Source organism: Momordica charantia (genome assembly GCF_013281855.1).
Source record: "Momordica charantia cultivar OHB3-1 chromosome 3 unlocalized genomic scaffold, Mcharantia_2.0 BLBB01000003.1, whole genome shotgun sequence".
NCBI classification, from domain to species: domain Eukaryota; kingdom Viridiplantae; phylum Streptophyta; class Magnoliopsida; order Cucurbitales; family Cucurbitaceae; genus Momordica; species Momordica charantia.
Genome location: NW_028275161.1, coordinates 7,148,460 through 7,164,874, shown reverse-complemented (window position 1 = coordinate 7,164,874; position 16,415 = coordinate 7,148,460). Strand labels below are relative to the sequence as shown.

General features: G+C 42.5%; 2 protein-coding genes across 4 annotated transcripts; both read right to left on the bottom strand.

Moving 5' to 3' along the window:
• Positions 1 to 2,096: 2,096 nt before the first annotated feature.
• Positions 2,097 to 2,610, bottom strand: LOC148212265 (uncharacterized). Its single transcript, XM_088122168.1, has 2 exons — positions 2,171 to 2,610; positions 2,097 to 2,115 (listed from the first exon to the last, which is right to left on the bottom strand). The coding sequence occupies exons 1-2, from the start codon at positions 2,608 to 2,610 to the stop codon at positions 2,097 to 2,099; spliced, it is 459 nt and encodes a 152-aa protein (XP_087978294.1).
• Positions 2,611 to 14,086: 11,476 nt separating this feature from the next.
• LOC111025496 (large ribosomal subunit protein eL38z/eL38y) lies at positions 14,087 to 16,001 on the bottom strand. 3 transcript variants are annotated; one of them, XM_022303363.2, is made up of 3 exons: positions 15,850 to 16,001; positions 14,523 to 14,706; positions 14,087 to 14,389 (listed from the first exon to the last, which is right to left on the bottom strand). In XM_022303363.2, the coding sequence occupies exons 1-3, from the start codon at positions 15,850 to 15,852 to the stop codon at positions 14,367 to 14,369; spliced, it is 210 nt and encodes a 69-aa protein (XP_022159055.1). In that variant the 5' UTR covers positions 15,853 to 16,001; the 3' UTR covers positions 14,087 to 14,366. The 3 variants fall into 3 exon arrangements, with proteins under 3 accessions (XP_022159055.1, XP_022159053.1, XP_022159054.1); XM_022303361.2 differs by having other exon boundaries at positions 15,791 to 15,929; XM_022303362.2 differs by lacking the exon at positions 15,850 to 16,001 and adding an exon at positions 15,693 to 15,800.
• Between the last annotated feature and the right edge of the window lie 414 nt (positions 16,002 to 16,415).

Here is a 16,415-nt window from a genome sequence, read left to right as displayed (position 1 = left end):
AAGGAGAAATTTCAACTCTTGAAGGAGAAGGACGACCTCGCTCAAGCTCTCGAGGAGAAGGATGCCTTGATCGGACGCCTTACTACCGAGCTGAAAGACGTGAAGGAACGCCTCACCAATGGAGTTCTGTTGGAGGAAGCCTTCAAGCAACACCCAGACTTCGATGGGTTTGCCAAAGACTTCAGCGATGCCGGCTTCAAGTTCCTGATGAAGGGCATTGCTGTCGACATGCCTCATCTTCAGATCGATCTCAGCGATTTTAAGAAGAAGTACTCTAAGAAGTGGGCTTCTGGGCTTAATGGTACCCCTGGCCCCCAATCACTGGTGGACAAGTACGTCAGGGAGCTGGACTCTGACTACTCCGACATGGAGGGAGAAGATGCCCCTAGTCAGGAGCCTACTGAGGTCGGCACGACCCAAGAGGAGGCTCCTTCATAGCAGGGCGGATCCTAGGAGGTCAACCTTCTGGGCTCCCAAGGCGAGTTGTCCTCCCACCTCGGAAGTAGCTGAGGCTTTCTTTCTTTCTCTTTTCTTATATTTCTTTTGTAAGTTTTTTGGGCAGAGCTGCAAGGTATATAAGCCTTGGCTCTTGTCTTTTTAATTAATGAAATTGCCTTTCTCCATTTCTGTTTGTTCTTTTACTGCTTTTCCCTTAATCTTTTTAAACTTGCTTTTGTAAGCTGGAACTGATCTATGAATAATTTCCATCTCGGACCTCTTAACTCGTAAGTTTGAAGGATTGAGCGTGAGATACTTTTTCACCTCGCATCCTTAAAGTTTGAATCTGAGTTTGTTTAATTGGTCTTTAATATTTCTCCTCGAACTCAGAAGTCCAGAAGATAATACTAAGCAACAATTTGAACTTCCTACATCGCACCTTTAACCTAAACGTTTGAAGGGTTGAATTTTTAGTCCATAATTAATATTCACATCGCACCTCAAACCCGTAGGTTTAGAGGACCGAATTTCCTGCACCTTTAACTTGAACGTTTAAAGGGTTGAATTTTTGGTTCTAATTGATTTTGACATCGCACCTCGAACCCGTAGGTTTTGAGGATCGAATTTGATCAATTTTTGCCCTCACTTTGCGATTTTAATTCTTATGGAGTCCGTGGCCCCCATTTAATTTCTAATCGAACTCGGAGTTATGAAATTAAATCACTCCATTTATTAAAAGTTCCGCCCCTTGAAAATTTTTACAAGCCCCTTCTAGGACTATTTTGACATTTCAGGGGTAATAGCGCTTCAAGTGTTCCGCGTTCCATGGATGCGCAAGCATTCTTCCTTCCAGGTCGGCCAACATATAAGTTTCAGGTCGGACTATGCCTTTGACCTCGAACGGTCCCTCCCAACTTGGAAGCTTCGAGGTCGAACTCGAGCATAGTAATGTCGGGCCATTTTGTTCCGATACTCTGCTAAGCGCAGCTGAGCCATTTCCCTCTTTTCTTCCAATAAGTCTAGGTTAAGGAGTAGCTCTTCTTCGTTCTTCGCTGGCTCGTATTGCTCTACCCTATCTGTTGGTATGCCGATCTCGACTGGTACAACAGCTTCGGAGCCAAAGGCTAGCGAGAACGGAGTTTCACCAGTTGACTCCCTTAGGGTGGTCCGATATGACCATAATACTTCGGGTAGCTCCTCGGCCCACCTTCCCTTTCTGGAATCTAGTCTTAGCTTGAGGCCTCGTTTTATGATTTTGTTTATTGCCTTTACCTGCCCATTTGACTTTGGATGCGCAGGGGACGAACTGAGGTGGCTTATGCCCATCTTTCTGCAAAAGTCTTTGAACTTTGCATTGTCAAACTGCTTTTCGTTGTCTGTCACAATAGTGTTTGGTATACCGAAACGGCATACGATGTTTGACCATATGTAAGATGTGACTCTGGACTCGGTAATGTGGGACAATGCCTCGGCCTCGGCCTACTTGGTGAAGTACTCCACAGCGACAACGGTGAATTTGGTTTGCCCTTTTCCCAGAGGAAAATGACCTATGATATCTACTCCCCATTGCGCGAATGGCCACGGGGCCGAGATGGGGGTGAGCAGTTCGGGAGGTTGGTGGATAATATTTGCGAAGCGCTGGCAGTTGTCACAGGTTTTCACAAATTGCCTTGCATCCTGCTCGACAGTGGGCCAATAGTACCCTTGTCGAACCACCTTGGCCGACAACGACCTGGCGCCTGAGTGATTTCCACACAGTTCTTCATAGATTTCTCTAAGAATGTAAAGGCCTTCTTCGGGAGTAACACACTTAAGCAGAGGCAGGGAGAAGCCACGTCGGTACAACGTTCCTTCTCGGAGTGTGAACCGAGCTGCTCTCCATGCCAACTTCTTTCGCTCCTTCGGTTCTTGCGGTGGATTTCCTTTGATGAACTCCACGATTGGGTCCATCCAAGAGGGTGATGGAGGGTCAACCTCCATCACATCTGGCTCCATGATTGAAGGACTGTCCAAGATCTCGACCGGGACCGATCTAGCCAGGTCGGTCTCATATGCTGATGCCAATTTGGCTAAGGCATCTGCATTTGAGTTTTCAGATCTTGGAACTTGACTCACCTCGTAAGTCCCGAAGTGGGCAAGGTGCGATCTGACCTTGCTTAGATATTTTTCCATTCGGGGGTCCTTCGTTTGGTACTCCTCCTTAATCTAATTTACAATTAGTTGGGAGTCACTAAAGACCTTAATGTGGTTGGCCCCTAGTTCTTTGGCGACGCGCAGGCCTGCCAGGAGTGCTTCGTACTCGGCCTCATTATTCGAAGTCCGAAAGTTGAATCGCAGAGCATACTCAAACCGCTCGCCGCCTGGTGCGAGTAAGAGGATCCCTGCCCCACACCCTTTCTCATTGGAGGATCCATCAACGTAGATCGTCCATGGTAGGTCGGCCTTGGCCAACTGCGGTGGTGGGGTGAGCTCTACAATGAAATCGGCCACTGCTTGCCCTTTCAACGCAGTTCTTGGCTCGAACTGGATTTCGTACTCGTTTAGCTCCATTGCCCACTTCATTAGGCGCCCTGACGTTTCTGGCTTATGGAAGATGTTCTTTAGGGACAAGTTGGTAAGTACTACAACGGTGTGAACTTGGAAGTACGGCTAAGTCTCCGGGCCGAGGTGACTAAGGCGAGGACCAGCTTTTCCATTTGGGGATATCTGGTCTCGGCCTCCGTCATGGCTTTACTAGTGTAATAAACGGGACTCTGGCGCGCTTCCTCCTGCCTGATTAGGGTCGAGCTGACAGCGCTGTCAGACACTGCCAGGTATAAGTGGAGCTTCTCCCCTGGCAGTGGTTTTGCGAGCAATGGTGCCGAGCAGAGATAGTTTTTCAATTGTTCCAATGCATGCTCGCACTCTGCCGTCCATTCAAATGGTCCTTTCTTTCTTAGAACCTTGAAGAAAGGAAGGCACTTGTCCGTTGATCTTGACACGAACCTATTGAAGGCTGCAATCCTGCCATTGAGACATTGAAGCTGCTTTAGAGTCTTGGGTGCTTCGATCTCGAGCACGGCCTTTATCTTCTCTGGGTTAGCCTCAATCCCACGGTTGTTTACCATAAAACCAAGGAATTTTCCCGAAGAGACTCCAAGGCACACTTGGTCGAATTGAGCTTCATTTGGTATTTGCGCAGTACTCCAAAGGCTTCGGTCAGATCGGAAAGATGCGACTTTGACTGCTTGCTCTTGACAAGCATGTCGTCCACATACACTTCCATGTTTCGACCGATCTGCTTGGCGAACATTTTGTTAACCATCCTTTGGTAGGTCGCACCCACATTCTTTAGGCCAAACGGCATCACCTTGTAACAATACAGACCTTGGTCTGTTATGAACGTGGTATGATCTTGGTCTGGCAAGTGCATTTTAATTTAATTGTATCCAGAGTAGGCATCCATGAAAGTGAGTAGCTCGTGCCCGACCGTTGCATCCACGAACTGGTCGATCCTCGGAAGGGGGAAGCAATCTTTTGGGCATGCCTTATTCAGATTTGTAAAGTCCACGCATATCCTCCACTTCCCGTTGGATTTTTTAACTAATACAATGTTAGAGAGCCACTCAGGATACAAAATTTCTCATATATATTCAGCTTTTAAGAGTTTGTTTACTTCCTCAACAATTACATCACTCCTCTCCTTATTTACAGGTCTTCTTTTTTGCTTTACAGGTCGAAATGATGGGTCTATGTTGAGGCGATGCACTATGATCTTTGGGTCGATGCCAGGCATGTCCTCGTGAGACCATGCAAAGACGTCTGAGTTGGACCTGAGGAAGTTGATCAGTTCTTCCCTGTCAGCGGCCCCCAACTTGGTTCCTATGCTTACTTGTTTTTCGGGGCTAAGCAAGGGAACGAGCTCGAGCTCTTCTGTTGGTGGGAAGAACTGCCTTTTGCCTACCCTCGGAAGGTCGTCTTGACTGGTCTGCTCTTCTAGGGCACATACTGACGATCCTTTGAGCGCGGATGCATAACACTCCCTTGAAGTTTTTTGCTCACCTCGGACAATGCCGACTCCACTAGGGGTTGAGTACTTCATGACCTGATGTAGTGTGGAGGGGACGGCCCGGAATGAGTGGATGATGGGTCTCCCGAAGATGGCGTTCTAAGCCGACCTGCCATCGATCACTACGAACTCAGCCATCTGTGTTACTTGGGTAGCATCTTGTCCGATCGTGACTGGTAGGTCGATACACCCTTCTAGGGAGACCGATTCTCCAGAGAATCCAACCAAGGGTGTTGGACTCTTTTTCAGCTATGACCTGGTCCATCCCAATGCTAGATATGTTGGGAGGGACATGATTTTGGCAGATGCACCTCCATCTACCAGTACTCTTCGGACCAAGACGTGATCAATGAGAGGAGCGATCACAAGTGCATCATTATGAGGCAAATGAACTCCCTCCAGGTCGGAATCGCTGAAGGCAATGGAGCAAGTAGGCCTCTGCTCCCTAATGATGCATACCTCACGCCTGGCCTCGCGAACAAGTTCTTTCCTTTTGTTTCCAGATTGGCCCCCACTGGGGCCCCCGAATATTGTGTTGATGACCGCAGGTCGGTCATCTCGACGAGGTGGCGTCCTTGAATGCTTCCTCTCTTCTGTCTTCTCTACCGAGTTGGTCCTCGGCTTTCCTACGAACTTTTTGAAATAGCCATCTTGAATGAGGTCTTCAATCTGACGCTTCAGTTCCCAGCAACTCGTCGTGTTATGGCCGTGATCGCGATGAAAACGGCAGTATTTATCTTTGTTGCGCTTTTATGGGTCTCCTCGGAGCTTTTCAGGTCGCTTGAGGAGTTTTTCCATCCCGCTTTCCTCGATGTTTGTGAGTATCTCAGAGATGGGGATGGTGGTTGGGGTGTACCGTTCATAAGGTCGGCTCCGGCTGGGGCCGCTCTCCGACCTACGGTACTCGGTTCTTCTGCCGGAAAAGGACGGTCCCTTGTCTTTAGACTTAGAATCAGTCTTCCTCTTCTCTTGGTTTAGTTTCTTCTAGTCGATCTGCTTCTCAGGTCGGCCAGTTTTGGTTCGGAAAAGCTCTTGCCCATCAATGACTTTCTTCGCCTTTTGCAGAACTTCAGCGAAGGTTGCTAGAGCCTCCTCTCCGAGTTTCACGGTAAGGGTCTCATCGGCCAGGCCGGTGAGGAAGAAGCACATGGCCGAATCATCAGAGCAGTGTGCGACCTTCAGCTGCTCCTCCTGGAACCTTGTGACATACTCTCTCAGCGTCTCACCTTCCTTCTATCTGATGGTGGCGAGGTGAGTCGCTGTCTTTCTATCGTAATGTCGAGAAGAGAATTGACTAATGAATTCCTTTCTCAACTGAGAGTAGGTCGAGATCGACCTAGCCGGCAGTCTCCGGTACCACAGGCGCGCGCTGCCGGTAAGCGCGATCTGGAAGGCGCGGCATTTTATTGCATCTGTTGCCGCTTGAAAGTCCATGAGGCTCTCGAAGACCTCAATATAGCCCTTTGGGTCCTTAGACCCATCATAAGGTTTCATCGTGGGAGTTTTGAACTTCGGAGGGATTGGAGCCTCCAAGATGTCTGAGGTGAATGGCGATTCTCCCAAGCCGCCATCGTCGAACGGGCACTCTTTCTTCTCGCATTTGGCCTTGAGCGCCTCGACCTGCTCATCGAACCTGTGCTTCATCAGGTCGAACTCTTCTCTAGTGATCACAGCTTCTGGTGTCAGAGGCTTGTACTTTGATTGAGCCTTGAGGTACGAGTTCGAGAACTCTCGGGAGTAGGACGGAGAGTCTTCCGGCTCCCGAGATGCTCTCTTCATCTTTTCAGTGAGGTGCTTTCTAAGATCATTGTCCCGCAAGCTATAGTCCACCCCCCTCATTGTTGGGAGCGGGCTCGCGGTCGCCAGGATGAAAAGATGGAACCCGTCCTTCCTTTTCTCCAGGTGCGCCTGGGACCCTAGAGGGGGACGCTGTCCGATTGGCCCGCGTCGCCTCGGCGTACATTTCTTCCATCGTGCGCAACCGATGGCACATGTCATCCAACTCGCGCTGGAGAGTAGACAAAGCCTCAGGGTCTGCTGTCGGATTGGCCCTTCGGGAGGCCTTTCTGGAGGTCCTTCCTCGGCCTCGGTTGGCTTTTGAGGGTTTAGGGTGAGCAGGGGGTAACTCCTGGTTCGCATGGCGGGCCAATCTCCGTGGAAGGTCTCCCTCTTGCCCTACTCGAACCTGGTCCTCGACCGTTCTAGCGTCAAGATCTCGCTGAGGGCCGTTGTCAGCGTTCAAACCCCTCTGTTCTGTCGTGTTAGCAGAGTTTTCTAGCTGCACCATCTTTGCATATGTTTCTTAGGTCGGGATGACTTAGGTTGTTTTTCTTTGCTCCCCACAGACGGCGCCAAATGTTTATGCAAGGGTGTAACGCCCCGAGTCTCTCAGGTTAGTGGGTCTCGAATCAGGAGATTTTTCATTTAATTTCTAAATTAATTGTTAAATTAAATTTATACATATTCATCGGGCTCTAAACTCCAATTAAATTTATATTCGCCGGACTTCGTGTAGTGGGCCTTGTTTTAAGATGGAATGGACTCCTTTCTCCTCTTGGGCTTGGATATATTGGGCTTTTGGGTTGGGTTGGTTTTAAAACAAAAAGAAAGAAAAACAAAAGGGAAAAACCTAGATTCCATCTTCTCCTTCCTTCTCCTTCATGTGGATAGCAGCCCCCCCCCCAGTTCACTTTCCCTCACCGGCGACCTTACCTCACGGCGGCGAGTTCGTCAGCAGCGGGCACGGCGGCGTCGCGGCAGAGCAGCAGCCCTCTTCCCGCTGCTTTGCGGCGTTTTTCGGTGTGGGTATCACGTTCTCGAACCGGCGGCGCGACCTCCCCGAAGCATCCCGGCGGTCTGTAGCAGCGGCGGCGCGTCCCGGTGGTCTGCAACGAACCAGCGCCGCACCTCCTCGTGGCGGCACACGGCGACGGGCTAGATCTGCGGCGGCGCACGGCGGACAGGTGGTACAGGGGCGAAACGGCGGCGAACTGCTTCTACAATCCGACGAACGACAACTCCAGCGGCGAGATTTGTACGTTACAGCGGTGTTTAAGACGTTTGACGGTGACCCACATCCGTTCGAAGCTCGATTTAGGCTACCCACACCTTGGCGAGCTAGATCTAGGTGACCCACATCTATACGAAGTCAGTTTTGGTGGTAATGCATCATTCGAACCCTTTTAGAGTTGATTTCGAAGGCTAAATAGCGTACGTAACGTGCTGTATTTTCTGTTTTGGTGTGCTTAGGTGTGAGGTCAACGCAAAACTTAAGGGTGCGATTGTGTGTAAGTAGGCAAGGGGCGTGTGCGTGCGTTGATGTATGCTAAATGGTCTACAACGTGATGGTTTTGCAGCGTTTTATGCAAATTTTGTTACGTCATTGTGCTAAATAATTCTTGTTGCGTTAGTCGATGTGCTTGGAGTTGTGTTGAATGTTTGTCGATGAAAATGGTGGGATTTTCTACTTTGCTAAATGATTGAGTATTGCTGCGGTAATGTTGGTTGCCTGGATATGCATGTTTTGTTCGACGTGTTTTTGTGAGCTATTATCCTTAGAAATACTTGTTAAATAATGATGTATGATATTGAGCATGATTGGGTTATTGTCCCGTTTTTAAAAGTTGCCTAGGTTGTGGAAGCATGCTGAATTGTACTTGTGAGTTGAAAGATGCAGGGTTAGTGGTATAAGAAAGTTTATGGTAAGACTCTGGTGAAAGTTGGATTCTTGAAGGGAATGGAAGAGTGGGTGTCAGGGCCTCGGGTATAAATGGTCGAGGGCTGATACGCCAATTATGGAGTGAATGAGTGAGTGTCAGGGCCTCAGGTATAAATGGTCGGGGGCTGATACGTCACTAATGGAGTATCGAGGCCTCGGGTATAAATGGTCGAGGGTCGATACGAGGAGTCCTTTGGGAGGGAGACTATTGGGGCCTTGGGTATAAATGGTCAAGGGCCAATAGATGGTGAAGTCATCGGGGCCTCGGGTATAAATGATCGAGGGCCGATGCAGTAATGTCGGGACTCTGGGTATAAATGGTCAGGGGCCGACTCTACTCGAAGGAGATAACTGTGGGAGGTTAGGATGACTGTTATAAGCGTCGGGGTACTTGTGATGTTAGGGAGACTAGAGGTTGGTTGTTAATGTGCTTCCTGGCTGTGGTTGTCACTAAATTTTATGGAATGTGTTTATGTTTGAATGCATGATGTATTGAAAAGCATGACTACGTATGTTTCCTGTTATAGTTGAGTATGGTGTGTGTGTGTGGTGAGGGCTACTTACGGAGTATATTTAATGTACTCAACCCCCCCTACAATGATTGTTTCAGGTGAAGGACTTGGGGGCGACCATGGTGATGGGACGGAGGAGACATGACGAGCGAGGACCATAGGCTGCTTAGTCACTCTTGCTTAGTTTAAGTTATTAGTTAAGACCTTATGTTATGGTCGATAAACCATTTGTTTGTATTTTATTTATTGGGAGGTTTCCACTGGTTGTTAATTTCATTTCGGGATGAGTGCCTATTTTAGATTTCTTCCATTCGTTGAGTTTTGCCTAGTTGAATAATAAAATTGCCTCGTGAGGTGGCCCACGATTGTTGTTGATCGATATTCTATCTAATTGATCTATTGTTGAATTGATAAAAAGTGGAACTTGATTTTATATCTTTGTTGCATAGGGACTTGGCATGACGTATTTGGGGTTAAGTTTAATTAGTTGAGTAGTTAACGTGACCTAGAAGTGTGTGGGAAAGTCTGGGGCGTTACAAAGGGTTTGCACAACGATTCTTCACGAATCAAGCTCGAACCCGGTCTCCGGTTCCGACCTGAGCACTAGGGTGGACCTGGACAAGAGGGTAAGCACTCCGACGCTCAAGTCAGTATAGATCGGACTCCGTATTTAGTTCGAGGTGAGATTCGATACCTGAGCGTGAAATGAAGCCCTCTATTTATAGGTGATGGATCCGACACTACACACGACCGGCGGTTATATGTCTTTTCTCATATCGGACTTGTCGGGTTCCGAGCAGGTCGGACCCCAACCAGGTCGAACCTTGACGCCCTCCTCGGTAGGGCCGAGGTGGACCGTAGCAATCCCTCTTATTCAGTTTCTTCAAACACTAATAAGGGTCCTCCACGTGTCCCGGGTATGTATTACCCCCAAACAATGAGTTTATCCCATTTTGTGTGAGATTATACAGCCAAACAAGAAAACCCATTTCCCAAAATATGAAACTTGATTGATGCTCGGATGCATGCCTTTCAAATCTGTGGGCAACAAAGTTCTTTTTCCTCCTTATGTGTTCAAAAATCATTATCCCTTTTGCTCCATCTACAACTAAATATCTACAATGAGCCAAGAAATTTCCAAAATATCTTCAATCTTTTTGTTTACAAAATGAACCCCCTCAAGCGAAATGAGTGAGATAACCACAAGCGAAATGAGTTAGATAACCACATCGCGAGTGAATATGCCAGCAGTGAAGTAGATCTACAGTAGAGACATCGAAGATGATGTAAATCTGGGGTAAATACAACGATAATGAGGTAGATCTGAAGTGTAGACGCTTGCGGTGAGGTAGATCTGAAACGGAGATACCGAGATGAGACAAACCTGGAGTGGAAATGTTAAGGGTGAGAAAGAGATGAAGTAGAGTTGGTATTGATGGAGAGATATAGAAAGAAAATCGATTCTGTTCGAGTTGAACCGAATTTTTTTCCCTTAAACCCGAGAACTGAACCGAATTGGTCGGTTCTTATATTTTTTTTAACCCAACCCTTATGGTTTAGGTTGGGTTGATCGGGTTCTTCAGGTTATCAGGTTTTTTTAACACCTTATTGCCCATGTCGAGCGCCCCTACATGCCACGCCACTACACCCACACACCTCTGCAACCTACCGCCTGCATGCCTTCTTTGCTACCTACCGCGCACGACTGCACGAATATTCCCTACCTCAAAATATTCTCTACCTCAAAAGATAAGAGACACATGCAAGCGTACACATTCACAAGAATACAAGGTAGTAATTCGATGGTCAAATCCTCAAGGATGTTTTGCTTCCATAATGAGTTTGATGAAATGAAATGTTTCAAACTATAATCGAGTCTTATGAGTAAAAATGGATTGGCTTAGATTTGAGAGAAAACATACACTAGATAAAAAAGCGTTAGGTGCTACTTGAACACTTTCTGGAAATTTGAGTTATACTCTCTCACGCACCTCCTATATCAGTTTCCTATTATTTTATCTAACCTAACCTTCTTAGTATTAGGCCTTAGTGTGTAGATCAATTTTTTAGTAACCAACCCAATAAATGACTTAAGGTAAAGTTTTTAGAAACTACCCTAGAAATGTGCCAAGCGCAACCTAGATTTTTCGAGCTTCAATAAATAATTTTAGTGCATATTTAAAGGAAGAAAAATGCTCAAAGAAATAAGATAATATTTTCTATTGATTTAATTTAAAAAAAAATAACAAGGTGCACAAGTCTAGCTTAACCTCCATCTCTTTCGAGCTTGAAAGGAGTTTAAAACTCGCTAAGGAACGTTAAAGAAATTAAATAGATGAAGTACAACCGAAACAAAATTGAATTAAATCAAGAAAAAAATGCAAAAACGGTATACTAAAGCTATTGTTTCGAAAACAAGTAAATGACAGAGAGAAAATTACAACAAAACTAATCTATCATCTAAGACTTAAAATGAAGTTAATGAGATGCTTTGTATGGCGAGGGAGGCTCTAGTTGAACTTCCCAACAAAATAGGAGAGAATGTTGTGATTTTGCCAAATTGAACGATTTTGACTTAGACTAGGCCGAATTGGTTAAAGCAATCTAAATGTGAGATGATTTTCATACCCCTTGTGATTAAAACGTGCGTTCTGATTAATGTTGCTACTATGCACCTGGTACAATGTCCTTGAAAAATGAAAAAATGTGAGTTTTTGCCTAGTTTGACCCTAATCTATCTCAATTTAACTTCAAACATCTCATATTGCAATTTACCCAGAAATGTTCAGCTTATATCCTACTTTAACAATATGTAAATAGTTTTGATAAAATATGTAGGAAAAAGGGTCGTTTCAATAATCAAATATGACCCGACAGTAAGCTTTCCATAGTAAAAAGTCAAAACTTATCAGCAAGCTTCATGCCGCCCATGCTCGCCTGTGTGCAATCTCTATGCCACCCAGCACCAACCCCTTGCCGTCATTTTGTTGCTTGTCACCCAACTGTAACAAAATAAGGAAAATATTTTCCTTAAAATTTTTAACTTGTTTTATTCCCTTCAGATAATTATTTTCCTTTAGTTTTAAGCAAGTATAATTTTTTTATTTTTAGGAAAGAATTTTCAATTTCTTTTATTTACCATATATTTTACGATTTATTTTATTTTACAAATAATTATTGTAAAGGTCTTAGGCTTTGGCCTACAAATAGTTGTCCTCTTTGTAGTTTGACAAGTTTTAAGTAATAGAATTTCAAGTTGACAGATTTCTCACCACTTGCCTTTGTGCAAACCCCCTCCCCCAAATAGTGTATCCTTTGTGTGGTCGAACTTAGGGTGCATTATTATCGGAGTATGATTGTCTGGTTGGTCACCAAACTCGTGGAGTATTTCCAGCCTTGAGTATAGTGAGTATTATGTTTACTCATGGCATTTCACAACAAAGGTAATCTATTTAACCTTTTTCTTTCGGGTTGAACCAACTATACAATTTGATTCAAGTGGCAAGAAGCTCAAGTAGTCTATACACCTGGATTGTCACGTATCATATACTCAATTCAAGGAACAATTGATATTGTTGGTTTTATTCTAACAAGTCAAATTTTTATCTAGTTGGTTATGAAAATTCTGGATATTTATTTGAGCTATCAAAAACTAGACCTCAAACAAGTTATTTATTTACATATGGAGGACCTGCTATATCATGACAATTAGCGAAACAGACCAATAACAACCACCTCCTCAAATTATGTTGAAATTATTGCAATTTATGAGCTAAGATTAATAACTCGACACATTCGTGAAACATGTAATTTGTCTTCTAGTAAAAATATCTCAACGATATTATATGAAGATAACACAACATGTATAGTTCAAACCAAATGAGGATATATTAAAGAAGATAGAACAAAATATATTTCACCACAGTTTTTCTTACACTCATGATCTTGAAGAAAATGGAGACATCACTGTACAATAAATTTGTTCAAAGGATAACATGGTAGACTTATTTACCAAGACATTACCTACTGTAACCATTGAAAAATTTGCGCACAACATTGGATGGTAGATCTCAAATAATGTTTGCATGAATGGAGCAAATATATTGTACAATAAATGAATGATAAAGCAAGATTACCACCCAAAAAAAAAAAAAACTTAATTCTTTGTTACTTTTCTAAAGAAAGTTCTATAAGGCTCTTAACATCATTCATTATTAGTGGATTATATCTTATTCATTTTTTGTCTTCAAATGTCTCTAAGGTCTAGTTTTTTTTTTTTTCAACCTTCTCTATTCTCTCTGCTTCTTTTAAGGATTTTCTTTTTCCTGATTAATGCCAATTGGATCATGTAGTTTATTTTACAAAAAGCTATCTTGGTTGTGGAGTCGACTCAAAGCCTTTTTGTATTTCTCGCTTTTGTACTTTACCTTACAGTGGAAAGGCTTGTTTCTTATCCAAAAAGAGATCTATATTTGATACGATACAGTTTATTGATAAAAATAGTGACAAAAACAGCCTAATGACAAGGTACAAGACGTCCCTCTCCCAAAAAGGCTAAAAAAGAAGAGTTCTCCAATAATGTAAGATTTGAGAGAGGTGGTAATTACAAAGCTGCCACCCTTTCAGCAAACGAGGAAAACAAGAAGAGGTGATCTAAAGATTCCTCATTCCCCAAACGGACACAGCACATAGAAGGGGATAAATGCCACGCGGGACATCTTTTTTGTATCCTATCATGTAAGATTTGACGCTCGTGATTTCCTCAACCTCGTGCATCTTTGAGTTATGAAACAATAGCAAGCGTCCCTTTACATGTAAAATCCGAAGGGATGAAAGAAAAAAACAAACTTTCGGAACTTCCCAGATGATACATCCAAATTTCTTGCCCTACCCTATCACATTCTTGATCAAAAGCGTACTATTTTAGATTACACAAAATATATTTTAGATTACACAAAATAACTAACCGACGCTTGCTGCCTAAACTGAACACATTGACCAACATAGGAGTAGATGATACCATAAGACACCAGACACCGTGACAAAGTTGAGGAATAATATACCAATACCATAAGGCACCATGTCCAATAAACCCTTAGGCTTACAATTTTTTTCTTAATCTAATAGGCCTCTTCTAATCTCCATCAAAGTTCAATATCTAATCGACTGGTAGCAACTCTATATTTTTGAGGAATTAATTAGACAAAGTTAACAATTTCACAGTTCTAAAAGTTAATAATAGGCCAACTAACACAATTTAAAAAACTAATATAACATTTAAATAAATAAATAAACATCGCAATAGATTTAATGGTATGTATCCAAATTAAAAAAATGTTGGTAGGCCAGTTAGAACCGACGGACAACGTATTGATACCTTTTAAAAATTTCAAAGCTAAGATAAAATATAATGGATGAAGTTTTGAATCAACAATTAACAAATTTCCCGAATGACCAAAGTGTGAGAGATCATAAAATTTAACAAACACTAAAATAGCAAACCAACTCCAGTCTCTACGTGTTAGGACAATAATAATGGCAATCCCTAAACCAATACCTAGACAGAAAACAAGAAAGAAATACTATGAGAACGCGTTCGCTTCAGCTCTTGATTTTTTTCCATAGGAATCTCAAAAAATCAACAACTACTTCAAAGATCTTGCACACTCAAACCTACAAGAATTCAAACAAAAATAAAAATGCATGAATAAATTATCCACACAAGAATTTCTACAAATTTGATGGTACAATATCAAAAAAGCAATCAAACCATCTAAACAAATAGAATAGGAGCTAAAAAGAATACCTGGGGGAAGAGACTGCTTCAATTTGTCAGCCTTCTCAGAGTCGAACACGCAGAGCGTGTAGAGGTACTTGGAACAGCGAACCTTAAACTTGACTACATCTCTACTCCTCTTGATTTTGACTGAACGGGCATCCTTTCTTCTTGCAGTGAGAAGAAAATCTTTTATCTCATGGATTTGCTTCGGCTGTCCAAGAAGAATTTAACACATGTTGTTCCGTAAAACCTTAAGTATTGATATTCATAAAATAAAGTGCATAAACCCATCAAAGACAGAAACAACTCATGGCAGTATCTAAACCGGAAAGAATGCAACTGAGAGATCAATAGCAACCACTTAGGAATGAAGTTGATAGGTGAATGAACCTCAAAATAAATACTAAAAATCAAAACACAAAAAATAAACTGCATTCAAATATAAAATTCCTCCACAACAATTTTTAATACAATACTGGAAAATTGTGGTTCTTTTATGAGAAACCAAACCTTTCATTGATAAAATGAAAAAAGAAACAAAGAAAGATACAAGACATAAGAAAAAATCAGTCCTAATTACAAAAATAATTACTAAAGGTAGGGGCACCAATCAGAAAGGATGCGAGCTAACTCAACTGGAGAGCAACCTCAAATAAGGCAATCAATGTTTTAAAAAGCTTAAGGCGGCTTTAAAAGTATAAAATTCATAGCAAGGTAAAACAATGTATTATTAATATGTTAGTGTTAATATAGAAGTATGAAATACATCATTTTTGTTAATTAGAACTAAAAATTAATTCTAAAAATTAGGAAAGTAAAGAAGAATACTGAAAAATATTAAAAAACAAAAAGGAAAAATAGGGAGAAAGGAGAAATTTGAAAGAACACATCAAACGGAAAACAATACTTAACCAAATTAGAAAACTTGTAGAATATTTTGGTGTAATATTCGTGAAATTTTTTTAAGACCATATTGGGTTAGCAGGCAGTGGCATCACATATAGGGTGGAAAAAGCCAGAACAAAACAAACAAACAAAAATAAGTTGCTTGCTACCACCGTTAAATATTCCAGTAAGCAAGTCCTAATTACAAAATATATATATATATATATATATATCATTCGGGTACAACAGAACTGATTGATTTTGCAGAAGAAAAACTATCATACTCAAATTAAAAAGCTTCCCAGAGACTACCGAAATTTCCATACAGCAACGAATTCGACAGAATCAACAATAGGGAAGAAACGAAGAAAAACTATCATACTCAAATTAAAAAGCCTCCGAGAGATTACCGAAATTTCCATACAGCAACGAATTCGACAGAATCAACAATAGGGAAGAAACAAAGTACCATTTTTAGGGTTCAGGAGAAGCAAACAGATGGGGGCGTGGAGCGAGCGGCTGCGATAATAGATTTTAGAAAGTAGAATACAGATGGTTTTAGAGAAACCTAAACCAAATTGGGCTGCGTTTTAGTGGGCCTTTTGTTTTGTATCTAGTGGGCCATTACTTGGGGATTTTTTTTTTTTTTTTGAGAATTTACACCAGTGTCCCTATTGTCACCCCATATTGAAAAATGCTCAAATCATCTTTCATAATAAAAAATGTCCATTTATATTCTTGTAATTGGTTTTCAAGTTTCATATTTACCCTTTTACCCTTCTATTTAGTTAGTAGTTTTAAAATCAAAATATCATGACTTTCATTATCTCTCCTATATTTTATACCTCCTTGATTGCTTTTTTTTTTCCTAACCACAATTATTATAAATTTAGATATATATGGAGATAGAATTCGCCAATTATAAGGAGACATCACATTGACGGAGACGATCAAGGATGGAATCTATCAGAGTTGAGTTGACGGGAGAGAAGAGGCAACAACGATGGGCAATGAAGTGGGTTGCAAGTGGAGCGG